Source organism: Notolepis coatsorum (assembly GCF_963971535.1).
Source record: "Notolepis coatsorum genome assembly, chromosome: 15".
Classification (NCBI taxonomy): Eukaryota; Metazoa; Chordata; class Actinopteri; order Aulopiformes; family Paralepididae; genus Notolepis; species Notolepis coatsorum.
Genome location: NC_140179.1, coordinates 96,302,190 through 96,329,464, shown reverse-complemented (window position 1 = coordinate 96,329,464; position 27,275 = coordinate 96,302,190). Strand labels below are relative to the sequence as shown.

At 41.2% G+C, this 27,275-nt stretch overlaps 1 protein-coding gene across 1 annotated transcript; it reads right to left on the bottom strand.

Annotated features, from left to right (window-relative positions):
- LOC311241347 (RNA polymerase II-associated protein 3-like) lies at nt 1-27,275 on the bottom strand. Its single transcript, XM_084330132.1, has 17 exons — nt 27,121-27,275; nt 26,478-26,642; nt 26,206-26,361; nt 25,987-26,103; nt 24,422-24,549; nt 23,804-23,925; nt 23,163-23,233; nt 22,931-23,065; nt 19,977-20,104; nt 15,620-15,741; nt 14,034-14,104; nt 13,549-13,641; nt 13,240-13,460; nt 7,764-7,983; nt 7,552-7,649; nt 4,623-4,723; nt 1-583 (listed from the first exon to the last, which is right to left on the bottom strand). The coding sequence occupies exons 2-17, from the start codon at nt 26,631-26,633 to the stop codon at nt 498-500; spliced, it is 2,025 nt and encodes a 674-aa protein (XP_084186258.1). The 5' UTR covers nt 26,634-26,642; nt 27,121-27,275; the 3' UTR covers nt 1-497.

Here is a 27,275-nt window from a genome sequence, read left to right as displayed (position 1 = left end):
TTTAGTTTAGTTCATAGTCATAAATAAAACACAGGAGCCTTTATTTGTAGCTGTCAACAGGTTCTCTTGGAAAAGACAAACACGGACAGTGCATGTTTTATCAAATACTCCAGCAGGACTGCTGAATTAAACTGACCACCATTCTCCATCGCGTGGTTCTGCCAACAATTCTGACGGTCAGTTTTAGAGCATTCTGGTTTTGCTTCATGCATAGTACAAACAAAACTATTTTTCTCAAACGGGTCAAGTCTAACGGTTGACAACGGGAAACCAAACTATTTCCTCATGTTGAACCATAGAAATGGACAGTGTCAGTGGCATCAAGATTCCGCAGGTACAGGACTACCAATATGGTGGTCCAAAACTAAACGGATGCTTCCAAATGTGCACAGAACGATATCAAACGTGTTTAGAGAGCTTTAAATCCAACGCAGCACTCTGCAGTGGTGACATTCCAAAGTCTGTAAAAACTTGCAGATCTCCATGAGGTGTGAGCGTCACACGCCATATTTCTTTTGCAAGGCTCCAACAGAAGCTCCCTCCAGGTCGGATTGATGAAGAAAGTCAAACAGTTCTTGAAGCACTGTGGGGGGGGGGGGGGGGGGGGGAGAAATCAGACGTTGATTTATTTTGAGGGTTCCCAGACACTGCAAAATGAAATTCAATGACTTTATTTTTCATTTTAACACATTGTGTGCCACGCCTCTTCCGGGAAGTGACCCCTTCCGTGCCGCCCAGTAAACCCATGTAAACGTCGTTGTAGTTTGTAGAGCTAAACCTATATTTTATAGTATAGCTATGGGTCTAATAACGCCCTCGAGTCTCAGTGAGCTGCTTCTGGTCAACGTGCAAAAACAGATTATTTTTTCATCCATACATTTCCATTTTGAATATGAACATAGTCCGGCTGCTTCTGAGCAATTCCAGGGAAAAGACATGAAAACAGCGTTTTTGTGTAATTCAATAAACACGTTGTAATTTTTCGCATGATTATCAGATCTTCCTGAAATCAACGATAGATCATCATTATTATCCTTCGCCGTGCACACATGCAATGTGATTTAGACCGGCGCGCAACCCAACGGCAAACAGCCATACACATAAAACACAGATAGCTTCAATAGCTGTAGAAATAAATATCAGATCAACGCAAGCTTTCATATATGGTGTCCTTACCTGGTCTCTGAAGTAATGCAAAAAAAGAATCCAATAATCTCATCGCCATTCCAGTTATCCACAGCGATCCTGTCTCCGACGTTGTTGGGCATTGCACATTGCGGGATCAGTAGTCCAAACCATCCCTACAAGCGTGTGTTTTGCCGGAGTGTTTAGGACCCGCCCCCACACCGCAGCTCGGTAGGGAAAATAAACTAACCCGTTTCTAACGGGGTGCAATAATGCCGGAAGGCGTTAGAGGGCGGTATAAGACTGTCTGCCAGCTCAGACACACTCAGAACAGTATGCACAAGGTGCCCCGCTGAATTATGAATGGCAATAGCCAATAAAAGAAATACCGTGACAGAAACATAGATCTACGTTTCCGGCACTCAACGATCGGGCGACAGAACCGTAGATCTATGTTTTTGGCAATCAATGTGTTAAAAGGGCATTTAAAAGGATACAATTCACTTTTAAATGCTGTTTTTTTATAGAAAAAAATCGGATCCAATATGTATGGCTTAAAACCATTTTCCGACAATTAGTTACACAAAAAGAATTCTTGATTCAGAAAGATTTGTATCATGGATGAACAAAACTTTCAATGTGAATGGTTGATTTGAATGTAAAAAAAATGGGCTGGTTAACACTTTCCCGGCGATTGGGGGCCGTCTAATCTCACTCTATAAGGCCAGCATTTCAAAACAGACTTGCATTGTGCGTGAGGCTGTTTGTAGAGCTAAATCTATACTTTATAGTATTGCTATCTGTCCATTCTCATTGTCAATTTAGACCATAAACCGTCCCTTCAAAATGGCTTAAAGAAAAAAAATAAAAAATATCAATACGTTCTCATTTTATAGCCTCGTGAATATAAGTGTTATATGGGATTTGGACTAGTATATTTCCTGGAAGGCGAGATACAGGGCGCTAAGCTAATAACATTAAATCGAACAACGTTTCGGCACTACAGAAGCTAGAGCTAAAACGCAAAATGCATATTGTCGGTATTCATGGTCCACCATGAATGCATGAAAGGGGGGGGGGGGGGCGTCGTTTCTGATTATTGATTACCAATAACCGCGATAGCCTCAGTAGCCACATTCGCTGATCGCCTGGTTGGCTATCAAAGCAAAAAAAAAATCTTACCGTGGGCCGGTTGGATCCCCAAAAGGATTTCCCAGTTATCGATCTCCATCTGGTAGATCGATATGTCCATTGGCTGATGATATATTCCTTTACTGCAGTGCCACAGGGAACACTGCATTATCGAGACAGCGCCCCTACGAGGATCTGGCCGGTAATGCACTTTTCAGAAATCGAAGAGTGGGGTAAATCTGCAGTGCCGCTCGGTGACATTGAGTAGGTTATTCAAATGGAATAAAAGCCAAAACAACCTTGCCAAGGACATGTCCGTGGTTGGCCCTTTAACACTTTGAATGCCAGCCACGCGTTTTGTCGTTAGTTCATGCCGACCGTTGAGTGCCGCCAACGTTATATAGCGTTTGTTTGTCGTATTTTTTTTTATTGGCGATTTGAATTCATATTTCATCAATCGAGCCTCAGGTTAGTGTTGCACTCTCTCTGAGCTCAATTGGGAAGATACCGCCCCCTATCGTCTCTCCCTGTGTAACTGCACCCAATTACTTTAGACGGATGGGGGGGGGGGCGGGCCAGCCTCCTCATGTTACTTTTCCGTCAAGCCAACTGAAGAATCCATTGTGAACGCCGGCCTGGAAAACGTGTGGATTATGTATTTACAGAACCCAATGCTGAATCAATAAACACGATCGATATTTGGAATAGCGATCAGGAATTGGAATCATCTTTTTGGATAACATCTGATCTGAAGTAAGGAATTTATTTTACCAGTCTTAGGATAATCAGAGCTGTTTTCACAGAGATATCAGCGTTTGTCCTGTGTGTGTGTGTGTGTGTCTGTGTGTGCGCGATCAGGAAATGAGAGAATCGATATTTCAGCCCGCTTCTATAGCGTGCATAAGTACCCATATACTAACGATAATCTAGCGTTTATTTGAAAACGATTCATAAATAGGCAGAAAAATTACAACGTTTTTGTGTATTCCAGAATATTCCAGTAAATGCCGCTTATCACGGAATCTTTATATTTTCCTTGAAAACAAGGGCTTTTCAAAATGCTATAAAAACGGAAATGAAGCGATTAAAAAACAATCCGTTTTTGACAATGTTGACTGCAAACAAGACGGGCAGATTAGACACATAACCATAATTTAAGACAGAGATTATGCGTTCACAACGCTATCATTGAAGTGGGTGGTGGCATTTAACAGGGTTTTACCACGTTAAGCTCAGGCATTGAAAGTGTTAAGCATGGCGCCGAAACACGGACATGTCCGTGGCCTTGACTTTTTTTTATCTTCAAAAATCAAGCACTTTAACACATTGGACGCCAAAAACGAGTATACTCGTTATTGCCCACGATGCGTTGTGCGCCAGAAACGAGTTAACTCGTTTTTGGGATCAATATTAAATTTTTTCGCCATGGCATTCATAATTCATCCAGCCTCCCTCCGGGACTGCAGCTGGACCCTGTCTGATATTGCAACGCCTCAATACCGCCGCCTGGTGGATGATCGGACGAGTTACACTCCAAGCCAAACTGGAAGTGGCGCTCGGTGCATCGAGGAAATTCCTCCGGCAATAATATCTTGTAACGTGGGTCTAGATACACACTCGAGTGCATGGGATCGCTTTCGAAACGCAATAATCAATATGATTTCGGCGTTTATTGCGTCATATAAACGGGAAATGGATCGACGTCAAATAATTGGAATATTTTCGGTAAGAGGAATATAACGATATTTTCAGCCCGATTGTTTATTCATTTCACGGAAATCCATCTGATCAACATATCAACCCATACTAAATAAAGCCGTTACTGACGATCAAGGAATTACGACCCCCCCCCCCTTTCATTCACGCATGATGAAGCATAATGTATAGCAATCATATAAATTTGAATTTTTTAATATAGCATGTATAGGAAAGAAACGCCAATCGATAATCTATCATATGCGCCAGGGCCTATAACTCGCGTTTTTAGGAATTACTGCAGAAAACCTTAAAAACATACTTATATTCTCGAAGGTATTAACACAACAATGTATGAATGAAAAAATATAACGTTCCCACATCCGGAACAATAGATACCCGATGTTGAATGGGCCATAGTAATGCCGATATAGCTATAATGTTTAAAAAGTTATAGCCCTGCAAAGAAGGTAAACATCTCCATAGGGTTACAGCACTGGCAGACTGGGCATAAGGATGGGCATACTGCGTGGCAGACAATGTGTTAAGCACTTCCAAGGACCTTGTGCGAACCCTGTATTTTGTACAAAGAAATTGTTGATAGAATATGATAGAATTGCTGCATCATGCAGAGGGTGTATATAAGTTTTCCGTCATGCAAGAAACCGCACCTTTCTTATCTGGGGAGGACATGAACATGACGGCCATGTCAAATCGTCTCCCACTTGCTAGACTCCTGAGGATCTCCAGGATGAGCGTCGGCTCTTCGTTCCTGCGGCAGAGTTGATCAACATCATAACGTTGCGTTAGAAAGTACAGACAGGGGAAGAACATAAGATTTCATTGTATGCGGACGATGTCCTCCTCTACCTATCCGACCCAGTGAGGTCGATTCCATGCCTTATGAGTAAAATTAAAACATTTGGTTATTACTCTGGATACAAAATTAACATAGACAAAACAGAGGCACTGGCTATTGGGGGGAACATTTCTCAACAGGCCAGATCCCTCTTCCCTTTTAAATGGCCAAGCACTGGTATTAAATATTTAGGCATTACCATAACACCCACATTTGACCAATTGAATAAAGCCAACTACACAAGGCTTATCAATAAGATCAGAGAGGACGTGGATAGATGGACTGTTCTGCCTCTTTCCTTGATAGGGAGGGTGGAAATAATCAGAATGAACATACTCCCTAGACTACTGTATCCGTTTCAAATGCTGCCCATCCCAATTGATAACCCCACTTTTAACTTACTAAATCGATTACTCTCACGTTTAATATGGCAGGGGAAATTACCTAGAGTGCGTTTCAAAACATTACAGCTGGCCAAAACTGCTGGCGGTTTGGCCCTCCCTAACCTCAAATATTATTTTTGGGCTGCTCAACTTAGACCCTTGCACACCTGGATTACAGATGATTTGTCATCAAGATGGTTAAAAATGGAAAAAGACTTATCTACACAGAAACAACTTACTGCCTTATTATTCTCTGGACATAAGATAAGGGAGGACTCAATAGGTGTGTGGTCCAGATTTACGATAAAAATATGGAGAGGTCCAGAAAGAGTTCAGGTTGCCTTCAACATCGGGCCTGACCTCAATCGGTTTTATTGGGGACTTTACACCATCAACTTTGGATGCAGGATTCAGTGGATGGAGGACAAAGGGTCTGAAATTTGTTCACCAACGTATTCACTCCGGCCAGCTTAAATCCTTCGAACAACTCAGAGTGGAGTTTAGCCTTCCTATTACTGACTTTTTCAGATGTCTCCAATTAAGACATTTTTTAGAAAACCAGGAAGATTGGGACAGAATTCGACACCCTTCTGCTATAGAACGCTTTATAGCTAATATCCAAATTGATGCTTCAATACAAAAAATTCTTTCTAAATTATATCAAAACCTAATATCAATTAACCCCAACGACTCGCTATACATTAAGTTGAAGTGGGAGGCTGAGCTCCAACAGGAGATCTCACAAGAGGAGTGGTTCGATGTTTGTACTGAAGCACATAAGGTGACTAATTCTAATTCCTGGAGAGAATATAAATGGAAGGTCATTAGTAGGTTTTTCAAGACCCCCTTATTGACTGCTAAAGCAGGTACGACTCCCACAAGCGAATGCTGGAGGGGATGTGGTGAACAAATAGGTGACCATACACAAATTTTCTGGACATGCCCAAAACTATTTCACTTCTGGGATGATGTATTCAGGGATGTAAAAAAAGTATTCGACATGGACATCCCACAAGATTTCAAAACTGCCATCCTCGGAGTCATACCAGAGGGCATTGAGGGAAGGAAAAGTGTGTATCTTCTTCAAATACTGTTAACTGCTGCCAAGAAAATGATCACAATTAATTGGTTAAAACCCAGTCCCCCAACACATAACCAATGGCTAAACAAAGTTAAAGAAATTCAGGACATGGAGAGGCTGACTCATCTGATCAGGTTGCAAGGCGAACAGTTCGATAGAAAGTGGGTTTGTATAGAGCGAATAGGGCTATAAAGGCAATGTATTACCTATTTTCATCTTATTATTTTCATCTCACTCCCCATTTTATTGTCATTTTATTTTTAAAATGGTTTGAACTACACATGTAGTATATTCTGGTTTACCTGTTATTTGTTAGTTTATTTTTATTTTTAACATTATTATAATTTTATTTTTATTTTTTATTTCTGTTAATGTATTTATTTATTTTTTCGACCCTTCCCCAAGCATAGCTGTCTCTTGATGACACGGTACAGACAGTTGGTTGAGAACTAGTTGTAAGGTATATCTGCATATCTGTACTGCCTTGATTTGGTGCTGAATAGTAGGGATATGTGAACGGGAAGAAGGACGCAATCCTAACTGCATGCATTTACATGCTTTTGAGAAAGGTCAGTGATGAAGGGTTGGATTTGCAATGCAGTGATGGTGAAACAACCAAAGCTCTGGTATAAGAGAATGTTTGTTACTGCTGTACTACACCCAGAGAAGAGAGGTTGACACGTAGTATATTCTGGGTTACCTGTTTATTTTTTTGTTTTTTTGTTCTGTTGTTGGTTTTTGTGTGTGTCCCCCACGCCCCTTCCCCAAGCATAGCTGTCTCTTAATGATACGGTACAGACATGATGCTGATTGAGAAAGTGATGTAAAGTATGTAATTCATTATGACTGATTCATTATGTTTAGGTTACTCACACAAAAGGCTGGGGCCATGTTTGACTTCAGCTAAGCTCTATGATAGGATAAGCTCTACGATATAAGATCTATTATAAGCTCTATGATAGGATGAAGTTTATGATAGGATAAGGTCTATGATAGGATAGGCTCTATGATAGGATACGCTCTATGATAGGATGAGGTCTATGATAGGATGAAGTTTATGATAGGATAAGCTCTATGATAGGATAAACTCTATGATAGGATAAGCTCATCATAAGCTCTATGATAGGATAATCTCTATGATAGGATTGAGTCTATGATAGGATACATTCTACAATAGGATAAGCTCTATGATAGGATGAGGTCTCTCTCTAACCACCAGTTTATCCTGCCAGAGATTGTGATTATTATACTACTTATATTATTATTGTACTACTCACTTAGTGAAGAAACTTTGTAATGTCCTCAAGATCTGAGTGAGAAGGTCAGGTTCAAGGGAGCTCTGGAACATATTTCCATATGCCTCAGGCTTGATTTGCTGCAAGAGAATAGATACAAAACAATATTACACTGAAAAATAAATGATAACCATGTTACATTTTAATATGATATATATACCGTATATATATATATCCAATCGTGCAACACCCACCCTCAGGTATTTGTAAAGCATTTCAGGCTGATTTCCAATCTTCCTGAAGTCAGCTTCTAGCTGGAAGCTGCTGGTGGGTGGAGGAGGTAAAGAGGAGGTGCTCTGGGTCTGTGTGGGTGGAGGAGGTAAAGAGGAGGCGCTCTGGGTCTGTGTGGGTTGGCTGATCTGTTCCTTCCTGTGTTTTTCTTTCTGTCTGCAAACATCATCCCCTTTAGGAGCCCTTGAAAAACAGAGAAACACTGACTTTATAGGGGGAAACGCCATCCATTGGAACAATACATTCATACATATTCCTGTGCCCCGGGACAATTCAGTCAAAATTTGTGAGCGGCAATCTCTCCTAGTGCTAGACATCATGTGTTATGTCATCTGGAGGCTAAATCTGGGGCTGCTGCATAGACCGTGATGGAACAATACACTTGTTGAAGCTCTAAAATGTTAACCAGAGTTCTTACAACCAAATGAGGCTCATACTCAAACTTATTCAAACCTCATTTAAGTGTAAGGCTCACACACATTTACTGTCCACTGAGCATTTACTGTCCGAATGAATGAAAACTTTATTTAACAGATTGCAGAATGGGTACAATACAGTACGGCTCAATACACACAATTGTTAAGGGGATGCAGACCAGAGAAAGACGTTTGTCTTGTTTACATCAGGGTCCCCCATTTTCAATTCATAGTGACATTTATGACATACACAACATACATGACATCATGACATTTATGGCATAGGGACATACATGACTTACAGGTATATAGTACTGTTACATTTGTGACATACAATATGCAAATATACAGTACTGTTACCCATAGATCCTAACAGAGAATATATACATATGATGGGGAGGAGACTGTACATTAGGAGGGGGTGGGTGGGTGGGAGAGAAATATACATACGGTGGGGAGAGAATATATACATACGGTGGGGAGGAGACTGTACATTAGGAGGGGGTGGGTGGGTGGGAGAGAAATATACATACGGTGGGGAGAGAATATATACATACGGTGGGGAGAGAATATATACATGCGGTGGGGAGGAGACTGTCTATTAGGAGGGGGTGGGGGGGTTTGGACATTTACGGTGGCCAGTTTCGAATTGCCGCCTACCGTAGGTGCTTTTTAACACTTTGGATGCCAACGACGCTATAAGTCATTAGTTCATGCCGCCAGTTGAGTGTCGCCAACGACATATAGCGTTTGTTTGTCGTATTTTTATTTATTGGTGATTTGAATTCATATTTCATCAATCGAGCCTCACGCTAGTGTCAATTGGGAAGATACCGCCTCCTATCGTCTCTCCCTGTGTAACTGCACCCCATTAGTTTAGACTGATGAAGGGGGGGGCCAGTTTCCTCATTTTACTTTTCCGTCAAGCCAACTGAAGAGACCCAAGTTGATCGCCGGCCCGGAAAACGCGTGGAATATATATTTACAGTACCCAACGCTGAATCAATAAACGCCATTGATATTTGGAATGGCGATCAGGAATTGGAATAATCTTTTTGGATAACATCTGATCTGAGGTAAGGAATCTATTTTACCAGTCTTGGGGTAATCAGAGTTCTTCACAGATATATCAACGTGTCCCATATGTGTGTGTGTGTGTGTCTGTGTGTGCGCGCTGATCAGGAAATGAGAATCGATATTTCAGCCCGCTTCTATGTAAAAAAAAATTAAACGTTTTTGTGTATGCCAGAATATTCCAGTAAATGCCGTCGATGCCATCACGGAATCTATATATTTTCCTGCAAAACGAGGGCTTTTCAAAATGCTATAAAACGGAAATTAACCGATTAAAAAACAATCCGTTTCGACAGTGTTGACTGCAAACAAGTCATTGATAAACGACGGGCAGATTAGACACATAGCCATAATTTAGGACAAGAGATTATGCGTTCACAGCAGTATCATTGAAGTGGGTGGTGGCATTTAACCACGTTTTACCATGTTCACCAGTAGTAATCAAAGTGTTAAGAGCGGTTTTAAATGTGGGTAGGGATTCACATTCCTTTACAGCTTTGGGTAGGGCGTTCCACATTGATGTGGCATAATTGCGAAACGTGTTTAGTCCCTTGTTTGAGCCGAATCTGGGTTTAGCATGATTTGTTGAGCTCCCTCTGGTGTTGTGGTTGTGGTATTCACTGACCTTTGGGAAGTATTTTGACATGTACATGGGTACCTTAGTTGTATAGTGTATCTTGTAGACCAGGCCCATTGCAAGTTGCTGTACTCTGTCGTCTACTCTAAGCCATCCTAGGTAGTCAAAGTGGGCAGGGGTGAGGTGGGTTCTAGGAGTAAGGCCAAGTAGTAGTCTGACCAGTTGTCTGTCTTAGGGCTATCTTAAATACATCGAAGCTTCGTTCGATGGGCATGGGATTCGAATATGAAAATAAAATTCGATTATTAAAAAATAAATAAAAAAATGTGTGTGCAAAATCAACCTCTCTTTGTTAACTACAACAAGCAATGCTGTTTGTTATTTAAGATGAGGTCGGACTCGGCACTGACAGATTTGTGTTCATTGTGCTGCTTTTATAAAGCCTCACAATGTTTTGTTTGTCTAAGATTTTAAAAGGTTTCAACTTTACAGCACTGACAAAGTTGAACAAAGTGCTGTACAAGTCACACAACATAAAAAAAATAAAATTTAAAAAGAATTAAAAAAAAATTCAAAGCTTCGAATTAAAATCTAATCTCGGCCCCGAAGCTTCGAATTCCAAAAAAAAAATCGAAGGTCAGACCTATTGTTTTGTGATGTTTGTAATCTTGTTTTAGCGCCTTTGAGGTGCTTTGGTACCATGAGGTGCAAGCATAGTTGTAGTACCCTTGAATGAGTGCTCCTGCCAGAGTCTTCAGGGTATTATTGTTTACCAGAGAGGAGATCCGGTACAAGAATCTAGTTTGTTGGTTGACTTTTTTTTATTACATTGGATGCCATTTTGTCACAGGAAAGATTTGCCTTTAGGATGGAACCCAGGTAGGTAATTTCTTCTTTCCTTGTGACAATATTGTCACCCACTGTAACTGAGAAGCCGTCGGTCTTGCTGAGTTTGTTATTTGATCCGAAGAGAATGGACTCTGTTTTACCCAGGTGTAATGATAGTTTGTTATCAGCGAGCCAGGTGCAGATTCTGCCGAGTTCTGAGCTGAGGGTTTTTTCAACCTGCAACTTGTTCTTGTCAGAGACAAGCAGGGCTGAGTCGTCCGCGAACAAGAACAAGTTGCACTCACAAGCTGACGACATGTCATTTGCATATATTAGGAAGAGTAGCGGTCCTAGTATGCTTCCTTGTGGAACACCACAGCGCACTGTGAGGGGGGGGGGGGGGGGGTAGAGTACCGTTTACCTCCACCATCTGTTCTCTCCCCTCAAGGTAGGATTGCATCCAGCTCACTGATCAATTGCTTTTACCTCGTCAATCAGAATCGAGTGATGATTTGTGAACCAAATCAAAAGATCAGAGTCATGATAAGACATCAAACAGAAAAGCTTTAGGCTGTGATCACATTGGACACCTTGTTGAACGTCTCTGTACCTTTTTTCTATTGTTTTCAATGGTCTCGGCACAACAGGTACATGTCTCCTCCAAACTACGCACCTCACATATTTGAAGCGGCTCTTTTTTCAGGGCGCTCTCTTTGAAAAGGTTTAAACTTTAGCCGGGGAGGGCACCAATGTCAGTGTCACCTTCTTGTCAACAGACCAATCAAATCAACCAAGGGGAGGGATTACAAATCTGATGTATCTGGAGAGAAATTGTAGGCAAAGCAAAACCAATCGATAATGGAGGAGAAGCTCATTTTAGCCGTTTCCGACAAAACTTGTTTGCACGACCGAGATATGAACAGCAACACCTGGAGGGCTGTGTAGTAACTTATATAACTTATGTAACATTAGCTGAGGTAGCAATGGTAATCAGTGGTATGGCTTTGTTGCACCATGTGTGCCCTACAGCAGGGGTTCCCAAAGTGGGGGTCGCAAGCCGCCGCGGAGGGGGTTGCCAGATGATAAAAAAATTAAAAAGATTATGCAGTCAGGCCACTGAACTTAGAAGCAGGCCAGGCCAGTGTTTCTAGTTGCAGCAGCGCAATAGTTAGATAACCTAGGTGGGGAACAACCAGGAGATCACTGCAACTCACACAAGTTGGAGAACTATCTCTCTCTCGCTCTCTCTCTTGCTCTCACACACACAAAGGGAGCCGCATGTGATTGGTGGAGGTGGGACCCTTACAAAAAAACTGTTGTTGCTAACCATTGACACATGCTAGCCTGTAATAATCCCCCACAGACAAATCTACTTTGCATTTGATATATTGCAAATATATGCCATCACACTGGCATTTAAAGGGTTAGAATTATAAAATGAATATGTGGTGTTATGATCAGGGCTGAAGTTGAATAAAAGATTGTATTTTTTTCAATCTGACATTACAAAAAAACTGAAAATCCATCAAAATCAGTGTTGTTGCTAATCATACATAGCCTGTTTTTTAACAATAATTTGTGATGCCATCACAAACACTGGCATTTAAAGGGTACAAATAAAAAAAATCCTGCACCAGAATGCAGGAAATAAAGTCTTTGTAACAAAAAATGTCCTGGTGGGGGACCCCCAGACCCCCTGCTTAAAAAGTGGCCTGACTAGGGCTATATTTTGCACTATATTTCCTGACCTGAATGATTTCCCCAGTCCGGCCCTGGTTAAAAGCCTCCAATGCTTATTAGTGTGTGTGCGTTTGAACGTTTGCATGTTTCAACCATACATTTCCATTTATATATATAAAAAAAAAAAAAATGTTTACCTCCTATAATAGTGGGGGTCGCGGCTCTCTGACACCGTTATTTGGGGGTCGCGGCCTGAAAAGTTTGGGAACCCCTGCCCTACAGTATACTTTCGATTCTCTTGAGTGCAAGAACGTTTTTTATAGTGGTGAGTGTCTATGTATTGTGAATGTATGTTTGTCTTTTAACCACTGCACAAATGAAGTTCCGAAAGGAAAATAAAGTAATTTGAAGTTGAAGAAAAAGGCATCCAATCAGGGTTCCCACAGACATTGCAAAATGAAATTAAAGTACTTTCCTAAGCCCTGTTTTTCATTTTTTTTAAAGGGCATTTAAAAGGATACAATTCACTTTTAAATGCTGTTTTTTATAGAAAGAATATCGGATCCAATATTTATGGCTTAAAACCAATTTCCGACAATTAGTTACACTTTAAATAAAACTGAATTTTTTTATTCAGAAAATGTGTATCATGGATGAACAAAACTTTCAATGTGAATGGTTGATTTGAATTTCAATGACTTCTTAAGCACCTTGTTAAAAAAAATTTGCTGTTTTCAAGGGATTCCAGGCCATGACTTTCTTTTGGTAAGAAATCAAGCACTTTAAAGCACTTCAAGGACCTCGTGCGAACCCTGTCAAATGTGATCACAGCCGTAATTAAGCTTTGAAAACAGCATCACTTACGTGACAGGCGACGGCAAGGGCATGTCTGCCATCTCTTCGATCTTTAGGATCTTGGCGCTGGGGGACGTAGACAGCGGGGAGGCTTCACCCCGACCCTCCTTCGCGACGTCCTGGACAGAGGTCACAGGGTTAGGGGGTCCGGCTGCTGACGCACCCGCGGACTCCTCCGAGACCAGGACCTTTCCACCCACTTCCTCGATGTCAATTCTCCTCAGTGGTTTCTGAGAAGGATAAGATGTTTGTCCCAAAGTCAATCAAACCCCAATTTGGCCGGGGGAAACCGTTCGGCGTAAGCACAGAATAACTCACAGTGGACTGCAGGTGTGGCGCTTTGTTGACGGGCTGAACTGTTCTCCTCTGCGCTGGTTCCTCTGTGGCCAGAAGTCCACTAGTACCCATGTCCTACAAAAGAGTAGTCACCTGATAAGCATCTGGCTTCTTCCCATTCCTTTTCAGACAAGAGAATGTATTTCTTTATCATTTTGTTTAATATTTTTTTTTATCTTTCACACACTTTGTTTTAATGTTTAATGTTCCAATTGTTATTTTTTGATTATTTTATATTGTGCAGAATAGACCATTCATTCATACATGAAGTAAAAATGTCTCTACTTAGGCTTCATTATTATGATTTCTATTTTAATTATAAGAATAACTAGATGACTTGAGTACGGTATGTAACTTGAAATGTCATACCTGCATTATAACTTATTTTTTGCTTTAATTTCAATATGACTTTTAACAATATCTAAATATAACTGGATTGATAAATGTATAAACATTTTCAAACGTACAATTGTGATTTTCCGGAGCTCAGTCGTTGCCTGCTTGTTGCCCGGCTCCAGCTTCAGCACCTCCTGAAAATCTATCAAACAAAACAATCCATCAAGATTCAATAGTTAATTACCATTTCAATCAAACTTGTGAGTGCACAGGTAAACAACAATCATACACATAACAGTACAGTATAATACTATCAGAATAGACGTGGAAAGAATACACAAAGTAAGGAAATAAAGTAAATACTCATAGGCATACAGATACATAATAAAGTGTCTGGTGCATTAGATGGAGTATGTTTTAGATTCCCTAGGGGACACGGTTGATCTGGGCAGCATGGCCTGAATGCCTGATTACTTTTACCAACGGATTTCCAGTTCCGCGTTCGCGTTCTGCGATCTGATTGGCCACTGACGTTTCTGGTTGCGCCAATCGTGTGACGCCCGTTTCTATCACCGGTTAAGCTTAGGCACTCTTTCGAAGTTGGTTAAGGTTAGAGTTTGTCTTAGAGCAGGCCGATAGAACACCAGCCCTGATTCCAAACTCTAACCTTAACCAACTTCGAAAGAGTCGCCTAAGCTTAACCAGTGATAAACTAGGCGTTAGGTAGTTTGCAGGCGGAAATGGTCGCGTCACGCGATTGGGCGCACATGTCACATGACCAGAAACGTCAGTGGCCAATCAGATCGCACCAGAAACGTCAGTGGCCTATCAGATCGCAGAACTGGAAATCCGTTGGTAAAAAACTAGACGCGGCCTGAACAGATGGTGAGGAGTTAAAGGCCTTCGGATACGAGCCGTTACTGAAGCGAGTGGTTTTACATATTATACTCTTAAACCTCCTTCTAGAAGGGAGGGGGACAAAGGGTGCATTGCCTGGATGAGAGGGGTCTCTGATTATTTTCAGACTCATCTGACTCTAGAGTCCGAGGTGTTTTGGGCCAACAGCTGGGCTAGCTGGTTCATTCATTTGTGCTAAGCTAGGCTAGCTTGCAGCTGGATAACTTTCTACTGAACGCACACAGAGGAAATTGTTATCCATCTTCTTATCTGACTCTGGAGAAGACGGTAAGTGCATTTATCATAATGTCGCCTTGTTCCTTTAAACAGAACCTTTCAATACCGGTAGTCACATTTGCACCGCAGGAACTTTAAACGGAGACCGGTTATTTTACCCCCCAAAAGACCCTGGTCTGAGGGGAGGACTTTTCCCAAGTCCAGGCACTTTGGGAAGAGGTGCTTGCAGGCGCTGAACATTCTGAATGAGTACTCGCAGCGTTTAATTTCAACCAACATTTCCAAAAGTCTGCAGCACAAACCAGTTTTTGTTAATTGAGCTATGCATTAAAAACCTTTCCCCCAGCAAATATTTTAGTTAGATCAATATTGTGCTGTCAGAACAATTTTAAGTTTGTAGGTCAAGTATTCAACGAGACATTGAACATCCATTTAGCCAATTTCATCATGCATATTATAAGCCGATATATCTTGAGATCTATGCACAAAAGCGAGTTTTTCCAGCAAATATCTTGGTTACAATTAGATTATATGAACTAAGCAGGTGAAATGTTAGCATTAACATTAACCTAGCATGCAATACCTTCTTTGGCTCCTGTGAGCAGGCCTAACGCGGCTCTGGCTGTCCCTCTGCGGGCCAGTGCCTTGGAGTAGGTGTTGTCCAGGGCTATGGCTTTACTGCAGTCCTCCTCCGCCTCCTTGAACCTGGAGGAAGAAATGAGAAAGCAAGATGAGAAAGTCTGAGATCCATAATACATACGGTATACTTGTGTACGGTAAAATGTAGGGCTGCCGTTGTTAATGGGGATAATCCTCCTTTTTCTTTTTTATTAGAATGAATGAATCACTTTAAAGCATATGTGTATTTCAGTATGTGGCGTAAAACTGTGGAATTCTCTACAGAATGATTTTAAAAAGTTAGTTGTAATACCACGGCTTGACATTAACTTCAGATATTTTACTTGTCCGAAAGCTAAACTCACTCGTCCGAAACGTACTTGTGAAAATAAAGGCCTATTAGAAATTTTATAAAACCGACAGATTTGGACAATCATTATGATTTAATAACTTAAACACAGTGTGTGTGTGCATTTTTGTGTGTGGGGTATTATATACTGTATGATCAGTCTTCCAGCTCATCTTCACTCCCCATCAGCACCAGCTCATCTTCCTCATCGCCCCTCTCTTGACGACCAGGGGTTAAACCCTGGTCTACGCTAGGGCTGCACGATTTTGGGAAAATATCGAATTGCGATTTTTCGGACAGATATTGCGATTGTGATTCAATTTGATTATAAAATTATTATAAAAGAAATTAAAGCAGCCCAACGGAGGTTTATTGTAAAATGCGGCTTGCATCTGGCCTACGCGGTGGGTCTGCTTGGGACAACGAGCCTGGAAATGTTTCTTTTTACCTGGGAATCAATACCGGTACCTTTTTTCGGTACTTTACTCTCTCTCTGAAGTCTAAACTTCACAACACACAATCTAAAACCCCTCCCTACCTCCCTCTCCCAAACCGTTCCTACTAGGGATGGGCAACTCGTAGCTATGAGAAAAATAGAAGAAAAAAAAGTATACATTTTAATGAAATCTTTTTATAAAAAAAAAATTTACATATCTTTTCACATGTATGTGTAAGATTATAACTGTTTGTTGGTTTCCTTAAACATATATACGTGAATGAACAAAAATAAGTTAAAAAAATTATAATACCGGTAATCGAATATAGTGTTCTTGTTCCGTTCTTGACTTATTGTTATGTTTTCTTCTTGACTTGTTTAAAGAAGACCTGTACGGCCCATGGGGACATTAACGTGTGTTGTCGGGCCTTATAAATAAATTTGATTTGATTTGATATATATATAAAGTTTTTTCCCCCTTTTCGAGTAATACACTATCAATCGAGTATAGCATGCAATCAATCGATCTGGATTTTTCTTTAAAATGCCCATCCCTAGTTTCTACAACCATTTTTTTTATGTTGCAAGATCATGTATACATGTATTATGTATTATCATTTTTTTATGTTTAAATATCAACATTATCTGGCAATCCTCAGTAAATACTATCAAACTCCTCTGACGTTATCTGGTCTTTCCAAAGACCAGATATGGGACCACACACACACACACACACACAGAGAAAGGGAGAATGGCTTAAATTATTTTAGAATATTTCAGCTAATGAAGTTAAATGTTTATTATCATCAGTGATGCCACAGATTACTTGTAAAAGTAATCCGATTACTGATTACTGATTACTCCTTTAAAAAGTAATCCAAGTTACTTTACTGATTACTTGATTATCAGAGTAACTTAGTTACTTTGAAAGTAACTAGGTTACGAAGTCGTCGTTCCCCCAACAGTTTTTTTTAAACGCTTTATTGAAAGTGCATAAATTGTTTTTAACTTGTTTCTCTGCACATAACGTAAATTGTTAAACTAGTGCTTCAGCTTCTGTACCATCAAGTATGGTAAAGCAACAGTCTATGATGCTCACAGCATTAGAGCAGCCAGCCAGTGGTTTTACAAAACCAGTGTATCCATTCACATCTAACAAATGCAGGCTGAACTATTCAATTATATCAACTGTAACTATTAAATTGTTTTTATAAATGTCTCTCTATAAACATACAAGCAGTCTCTCTTTAACATGTAAATTAACTGTAAATCTGGCAAATAAGAGCTTTTCTCTCTCTCTCTCTCTCTCTCTCTCTCTCTCTCTCTCACCCCTCTCTCTCTCTCTCTCTCTCTCTCACCCCTCTCTCTCTCTCTCTCTCTCTCTCTCACCCCATGCCTCTTTCTCTCCAACCCCACCCAGACAGCCTACATCTCTAATATAATAATAATAATAATAATAATAATAATAATAATAATAATAATAATAATAATAATAATAATAATTATTATTATTATTATTATAATATAATCCCTTCTCTCCCTCTCTGTGTGTATGTGTGTGCGCGTGTGTGCGTGTGCTTGTGCTTGTGTGTGTGTGTGTGTGTGTGTGTGTGTGTGTGTCTCTCTCCCCTCTCTCTGTCACTCGTGTTCTCCCACCTGAAGAACTGTGGGAGAGCATTAGAGCAGCCAGCCAGTGGTTTTACAAAACCAGTGTATCCATTCACATCTAACAAATGCAGGCTGAACTATTCAATTATATCAACTGTAACTATTAAATTGTTTTTATAAATGTCTCTCTAGTCTTCTTGCGGTTTCACTTCGTTTAGACAAGCGTTTTGGGGTGGAATTCTCAGACGAATGCAACGGTGCCCTGCTGTCAGACGATTGGCGCATATGTCACATGACGTGCTGTGAAGACCCGCCCTACTCTGCCTCTGATTCGCAGACTGTGGATGGGGAATGTGATTGGGCCAAAGCAGAGTCACTCACAGACAGAGAGTCCAGTCACGCCGCGAGGACACATTCTTGTGTAACCCTTTCACTGCCACACCACGTCACTCCCAAATAAGAAAAACAGCTCAAAAATGTATTTTTGACTGTCGAAAACGAAATAAAATACTGCATTCCGCATGCATTATGAATTTATGATGAGATAGTAACGAAATAGTAATGCACAGCCACTTGGACAAGTAACTGCAATCAGATTACTGGCTTTTAAAGATTAACGCGTTAGATTACTATTTTCGGGGGAAAGTAATCAGATTACAATAACGCGTTACTTAGTAACGCGTTACCGGCATCACTGATTATCATCAACTACCCAGTTCGTTTTATAGTGCAACATTTTGCTATTTAAACGTTAATTGAACCAGTAGAGAGGGAGAAACAGAGACGCCCAAAGTCTCCGGTCGGATTTGTATTGGTCGGGCAAGGGGAGCAGTTGTCGATCGGATTGAGAAGCGTAAAATGCTCCTGGTGCATGATGTGTGGCGTATTATGTTGGCGACACGATCGACACCAATACTGGGACTCGCAATCAGATAATTGGAATATTCTTTTTGGGGTACATCCTAGTGAAGGTAAGGCCTATATGGTATTAATCCTGCTGTGATACAACCATGACTTCACTTCGATCACAAGATATGTGTGTAACGTTACTCAACAACGTGTGCCGTTGGTGACGATCAAAGCATCAAAAAACTACCCCCCCCCCCCTTTCATGCATTCATGATGAAACATAATACCGATAATATAGATGTGATTTCGAAATAGTAGTGTGTACAGGCGAGAAAGGGCTACGTTTTTAGTGAATTGCACGTATTGCTGCATAGCGTAATTTTCTGGGCTTAGACAGGATTACTCTAAAACTATACTCATTCACCACGGTATAAAACGGGAATGTATGGATGAAAAAAATCTTTCTTTAACACATATTGAACGATAGTCGATGTCAAATGGGCCATAGTATTGTATCCATAGCTATAATATAGAATATAGTTATAGCCCTGCAAACACTGCCACGTATTCCTATATTTTAGAGCGTCGGCCTGTTAAGTACAAACGATGCTCAACTGCGTGGTGCTGATTGAGTTAATGTCAAGCCTTGAATACCTTGGTATAATTACAGTATGACAAATGAGACCATTGTCAGCCTAATTCTCATGATAAGACCACTTTCCCATAAACCCTGTTGCAAGGAGATGTTTCCATTTGTTCCCGGCTTCCTGCCCCCCAGCAGTCTCCCATATGGGATTTGTTTTGATGACAAGAGGAGAGGGTGAACATCCCTTGCAAACCATGAACATGGGAGTTATTTTTGTTGAAGAAGCAGGTTGTTTGGAAAGGCTTCCTTTGCGCCATAATGCCATTCGGATTCCTGTGGATCCGACCCGGTGGAAACAATATGAATACAAAATAAGAGGCCATAAATGGATTTGTCAAGGTCTCATCAACTGCCTTTCATTCTCATCTGTCTCAATATGTTTCTGCAATAACTCTTTCTAGCACCTTAAATCAAAAGCACTTTGTGATGCTTACTTATGCAGCTTGAGATAGGCCATGGCTCGGTTGGCAGGTAAGAGAACATTGGTACCGTCTGCTTCCATGCCACTGGTGTAGCACTCAACAGCAGCCTCATACTTCCCCTCTTTGAAGTAAGCGTTCCCCTGAAAAATGTCATATTCTTAGTCAATAAGAGTGACAACACTGTGACGTAAGCTTATGGACTAGAATTGCTACATATTTTATCAGGGATGTGATTGCGCCTTAAGAAAAAAAACTGAAAATCTACGAAACTATCTTATTTTTTTTTTTTTATAAACACACCATTTGAACACATTTTATTTGTATAGATTGAACTGTTCACAGGGAAGAGGAAGGTGGGAGAGGAAAGGGACAAAGAAAATGAATCAAATATCTCAGTGTCCCCCTAAAAAATGTAAAGGGGGTCATCTTGACCCCTCCCAAGTCATCCTGGCTCAAACACTAACGTTAGGACCTATCTTTTCTTCTTTGCAACCAGAGCTCAGTGAGGATCATGTTCTTTGATTTCTCCAGCGCCTTCAACACCATCCAGCCGTCACTGCTAGCGGAGAAGCTCTCTGCGATGCAGCTGGAGCACGGCTTGGTGGCCTGGATCAAGGACTACCTCACTGAGAGGCCACAGTACGTCAGACAAAAGGACAGTCAGTCTGACGTACTGGTGAGCAACACCGGCGCCCCCCAGGGAACTGTGCTGTCACCCTTCCTCTTCACCCTCTACACCTCAGACTTCTGCCGCAACTCCAGCGGGTGCCACCTGCAGAAGTTCTCAGACGACTCCTCCATCGTAAGCTACATCACCGACGATGATGAGGAGGAGTACAGAGCCCTGGTGGAGAGCTTCGTGGGGTGGAGCGACAGCAACCACCTCCAACTCAACACCAGTAAGACCAAGGAGCTGGTGGTGGACTTCCGGAGGGGCAAGAAGAGACCCCCCCCGATTCCCATCTCCATCCGAGGGGTGGAGGTGGAGATGGTGGACTCATACAAGTTCCTTGGGGTACACCTGAACAATAAACTGGACTGGTCGGACAACACAGAGGCCCTCTACAGGAAGGGACAGAGCAGGCTGTTCTTCCTGAGGAGACTCAGGTCCTTCAATGTGTGCAACAAACTGCTGCAGTCTTTTTACCAGTCTGTTGTGGCCAGCATCCTCTTCTATGCTGTGGCATGCTGGGGAGGCTACATCAACTCAAGGGACACCAACAAGCTCAACAAGCTGGTGAGGAAGGCTAGCTCCGTGGTGGGAGTCGAGCTACCTAGACTTGAGGTGATGGTAGAGAGGGGGATGATAGGGAAGCTGGATGCCATCATGGAGAGCCCCTACCACCCCCTCTACGACGAGCTGGTCAGGATGAGAGGCTCGTTCAGCCACAGACTCATCCCCCCCCGACACTCAACTAACCGCCTCGGACGGTCCTTCATACCAGCGGCCATCGGGCTCCACAACAGTGGGCAGCGACTAGCAGCCTCCAGGCCCCACAACAGGGGGCAGCGACAGCGACTGCTACCAGACATTGACCTGGGACTTATAGGAACCCAAGGGGGACAAAGTAGACTACCCTGGTACTTTGATTAATGTATACTCAGTAGATAGTAAATTATTATAACACTACCTCTTGCATACTGCACCTCATGTGACACTGTGAATAATGTGAATATTCCTCAGCTAGTCAGATAGTAAATTATATTGACCATATTGATCAAATTGTTTACACTGCCTGTGTTGTCTTTTACTACCTGTATACTGTGTTGTTTTACTACCTGTACCCCTCCCCCCCTCCCCCCCATGCTGCTATGATGCCTGAATTTCCCCAAGGGGATCAATAAAGGAATATCTTATCTTATCTTATCTTATTGTGCAACACCTGTAACCGCCTCCTCTGGAAGTCTTGCCTACTGCGAAAGGCTGCAGTTGGACTAATGGACTCTTTTGCTTTTCTTCTGCTCTCAGGTCGATTTTGAGAATGAAGGTGGTGACATTTCTCCATCTCAGCTTCTTGTCTAGGTTGGCTTCTGTACCTCATGCTTGAGTTTGATGTTTCTACAGAGCTTCACATTAACTGGACAATGCTTGCTCTCCCTTGAGTAGTGTTGAGTGGCAGACTGCTGCACTGCTTGCAAGTAACCTTCCCTGGTTGGTCAGTTTTACAAAAGCAATCAGTGTTAGTGTGTTGACGTCTTTACATTTACGTCTCAACAAAACTGATAAATGTTGCTTCCGCGTTTCGCTTAGACCAGGTGGAAAAATAATCAAAACATACATAAAGCTCAATATTATAAAAAAATAAATAATTAATATGTGAATATTTTTTTATCATGATTTTAGGTCCGAAAAACCGGAAATCCGGTTAAAAACGGATAAATCACATCCCTGCTTATACATTAGGCTATGAAAGGTTCAGAAAGTAAATAAGTGGTTGGTTTCTGCAGAACTCACTAGGGGTGGGAAGATGAGTAACTCACGATACGATACTGTGACGAATTTGGCCCTCGATAATGTTAATATCACGATACACAACATCTGCGATAATCATTATAAGACATTTCATCTACGGTACATCACAATATCTGTAACTGAAGAAGATAAATTACCCATAAAGCTGCAACAAGCAGGAATGATGTATTTATTTACAGAATTTACATGAAACCTTATCAGATTCTTTAGTGTGCATCACAAACTGGCCAAATGTACATGAAACAATGTACTTAAAATTAAATAAAATTATTATTAACTATGAATTATTAACTAATAATAACTATTAATTATGTCCCCGGAGCCCAATGGAAAACAGTTACCATTTGCAATAAATATATATATATATATATTTAATTTTTGTTATCTAATAAGGAAAGATTTTCAGGCTGTTCACCTCATTTCAAATAATTTGTATTGCAGTAAATGTGATAACATTTTTATATTGATTTTTCTCACCACCCTTAGAACTCACCCTGTCTTTCTGAACCACTGCCTCCTGTCTCTTCTGCTGTTCCTCCAGCAGTTTCTGTTGCTTAGGATCCACCACAAGAGTCTCCTCCACCACGGCGGCTTGACTGGTGACTTTACCTCCCTGACGGGCGATGGTCTAATGAGATGAGGCGGCATGAGAGAAAGGGGGAAGATTACTAAGGAACGGACTACAGAAATGCAGCGAAGCCCAAAACCCTGATTCTAGGACTCACCTCTTTTATTTTCTTAACTTCAGTCTCTGCTTCCGGGTTCCCAGGATCAAGCTTGAGAACAGCTTCATAATCTAGTAATAAGCAATATTCAAATCATCATTTTATTTATTCGTACATGGAATTGTTACAGTCCAACAGTGTCTTCAATACATATACAGGTAGTTCACTTAATATGATCCACTAAATTCCATGGCCGAAAGGAACAGGAAAACTCTTATTGTACCTGCCCCTACACACATACAGTACACTGATAAGACTATTCATAGCGCAATGTTTACCAAATAAAAAATAAAAAACATACTTATTTAGCAGAAATGAAAAAACAATTAAATTAACATAAATAAATACATTTTGTGTATCTATCAGTTAATTGCATATTTACTAAGGTTCATTCATTTATATACACACAGATGTATCTATATATTTATACACACAGATGTATCTATATATTTATACACTGTTCTATTAAAGTATATAATGTATTATACTTCTATATAATTGTATTGTTTTAATTTTATTATACTATAACTAAACCACCCATAAGAGAATAATCACCCATAAGAGAAAAAGAGAAACCAGTTAACTTAAAAAGAAGGAAAAAAAACTAGCCTATTTACAACCATCTGTTAAAACACTGTCACCTTCTAGGGAAGATTCATAATTCTGCAATTCGAACCGACACGCTCCTCTTCGTGCAAATGCTTTGAAGTAGTTACTGTCCAGAGCAATTGCCAAATTGCAGTCGGACTCTGCAACAGTATACCTGCCAAAAACAAAACTCTCAATGATTGACAGGCTTACATCTTAGAATACCTTATCACTACATATTTATCAAAACGTATCAAAGAGCACTGTTCTTCATAATAGCCTAGTATGATGGGTATAGACTGTTTCAGTGGAAATGTTTGATGTGTTGCTAGGAAATCGCTTAGAATACAGTTAATTTCCTGTTGCAGTGTTGGCTAATATAAACAGCTGAGTGGAAATCAAAGATAGTCCGGTCTTGAATGTCCCTAACTAGCATGTCCCATATGCTCTGTAAATAACTATGTACAGATACCGAGATGTCACTCCATGTTACCTGTTACCTGTTTACTGCACAATGTTGTTTTTTCATTTTTTGATTCTATTATATGTGTACCACTGTATTGCACATCGTTGCGGGCAAGACCACCCGCATTTCATTGTATACCTGTATGCCGTGACAATTAAAACTCTTGACTTGACTTGACTTGAATGCTGGTTTATGTTTGACTTACTCTTTGAGTCTGAAGAAGCAGGCAGCTCGGTTTGTGGGCAGGATGGGATTGTAAGGGTCTGCACCCATCCCTCTGGTGTAGCACTCAACAGCATCATTATATTTCCCTTCTTTGAACAGCTTGTTACCCTGGAAAAACACAAGGATTATCATCATATTTGTTAAATAATCAATTTTTTTGTTAAAGGAACATGGCGACATTATGGGAAATACACTTACCCTCTTTTCCAGAGTCAGACAAAGATATATAGATACCAATTTCCTCTCTGTGCGTTCAGTAGAAAGCTATCCAGCTGCAAGCTAGCCTAGCTTAGCACAAATGAATGCAAGTGGATATGGACCAGCTAGCCTAGCTGTTGGCCAGAAACACCTCCCCCTAGCTTTCTACTGAAAGCAAATGACATGTCGTCAGCTTGTGTGACTGCAACTTGTTCCTGTTCGCAGACCACTCAGCCCTGCTGGTCTCTGACAAGAACAAGTTACAGGTTGAAAAAACCCTCAGCTCGGAACTAGGCAAAATCTGCACCTGGCTCACTGATAACAAACTATCAGACCTGGGTAAAACAGAGTCCATTCTCTTTGGATCAAATAACAAACTCAGCAAGACCGACGGCTTCTCAGTTACAGTGGGTGACAATATTGTCACAAGGAAAGATGAAATTACCTACCTGGGTTCCATCACCTAGAGGCAAATCTTTCCTGTGACAAAATGGCATCCAATGTAATAAAAAAAAGTCACCCAACGAACTAGATTCTTGTACCGGATCTCCTCTCTGGTAAACAAGAATCCCCTGAAGACTCTGGCAGGAGCACTCATTCAGGGGTACTACGACTATGCTTGCACCTCATGGTACCAAAGCACCTCAAAGGCACTAAAAACAAAATTACAAACATCACATTGCTTGACCTTACTCCTAGAACCCACCTCACCCCTGCCCACTTTGACCACCTTAGGATGGCTTAGAATAGACGACAGAGTACAGCAACTTGCAATGGGCCTGGTCTACAAGATACACTATACGACTAAGGTACCCATGTACATGTCAAAATACTTCCCAAAGGTCAGTGAATACCACGACCACAACACCAGAGGGAGCTCCACAAATCATGTGAAACCCAGATTCGGCTCAAACAAGGGACTAAACACGTTTAGCAATTATGCCACATCAATGTGGAACGCCCTACCCAAAGCTGTAAAGGAATGTGAATCACTACCCACTTTCAAAACCCCTCTCAAAGAGCACCTACTGCCATTCGAAACTGGCCCCTGTAAATGTCCTAACCCAACCCCCTCCAATGTACAGTAAATGTTCCTAACCCAATAATACACAAGTCGAGACCCTCTTCTTGGGACCAAGTAAGGTTTTGTCGATAATCCAATGTACAGTTACCCCCACCTCCAATGTACAGTTCCAATGTACTGACTCTGGAGAAGACGGTAAGCGCATATTCTTATATATATTTTATTATATTATATATATATAATGTTAGCGTGTTCCTTTAATGCATTTTTTTCAACCTTACTGGTCAATATAAAATGTCTGTCTATTTGCAGTAAATACACACCTTTTCCTTCTCTGCCAGTGCAGTGTCGCGGTCCGCAGACACCGCAGCTTCCTCTGAATCAGAGTCATTCGACTCCACCGGGCTTTCTCCTTTATCCATCGCCTCCAGAGCCTTGTCCTGCCATCAGTGAAACAAACAGGCCCACCACACGTCAGTTTGTCCTCAGTTTCATAAATCAAAACACTGCAAGTGTGGGGAAAATAATGCATTCATTATTACCACATTAAACTTATCCCATGATTGATAGTCATATGATGCTTTTATCCTGTCCGCCTGCGTGGGTGCAGTCTTCTTATCGGCAGTGCATGTGGATTTCTTCTTGTGTCTTTTATTCTTCTTCTTGTAGTCCTTGTTGCGTACAGCTGGAAGGGTTGTCTACAATAAAGACAGTGTGAGACTTTCTGTGACCTGAATGACGGTTTTGAGAGATATATCCTAATCATGACAAAGATCAACGACTCCTACTACAGCCAGCGGCGACAACAACATACTTGAGCGTCTCCATCAGGGTTCCCAGTTCGCAGGGCCTCGTCTTTCTTCTTGATGTCCGTCTCCCAGTCGTCGAGGTCCTTCATGAAACCGTGCAGATCCTCTGCATTCTGGCGCATTTGAAGTTGTAACTCGATGGCTTTATTTCCAGCAGCCATAGTACTTTCCTGTGAAGGAGAGAGAGAGATGTTTGTTTTGTTTTATTAAATGCTGTCGTTTAGCTGTGGGTTTAAAAATATATATATATATTATTAACCCTTTCACTGCCACATGACAGCCGGTTAACCCTTTCACTGTGACAATACAGACGGTTAGCCCCTTTCTTTACTATCACACAACCGACGGCGATGCTCCATCATTAGCATCATTAGCTCCGCATTTGCTCTGGAGCTAATGATGCTAATGATGGAGTATCGCCGTCGGTTGTGTGATAGTAAAGGGCTAACCTTCTGTCGTGTGGCAGTGAAAGGGTTAATGGAAGGCGTTTGTTGAGTCTTCCAAAACGGGACTCGTGTGTTGTTGTTGTCATGCTCGCTTGCTAACCTGACGCGTTAGCAACCAACTTTAGCTTGGAGTAACATTACAGTAGAGAAGATCATCGACACACAGCTGAGCTAACCTAGCAAACTAAATACACAAACAAACCGAGAGTGTGTGTCCCTTGGATCCTCACGACCCCCGAGGTTGGCTGTAGGAGTTCACTTGTAGCTGACGTTAAGTGAGGGTTGTGGCTTGTTATTATTAATACAATCTATCATCACCAGTCTCTCTCGACTATCGGGTTTTTTGTTTCATGCTCA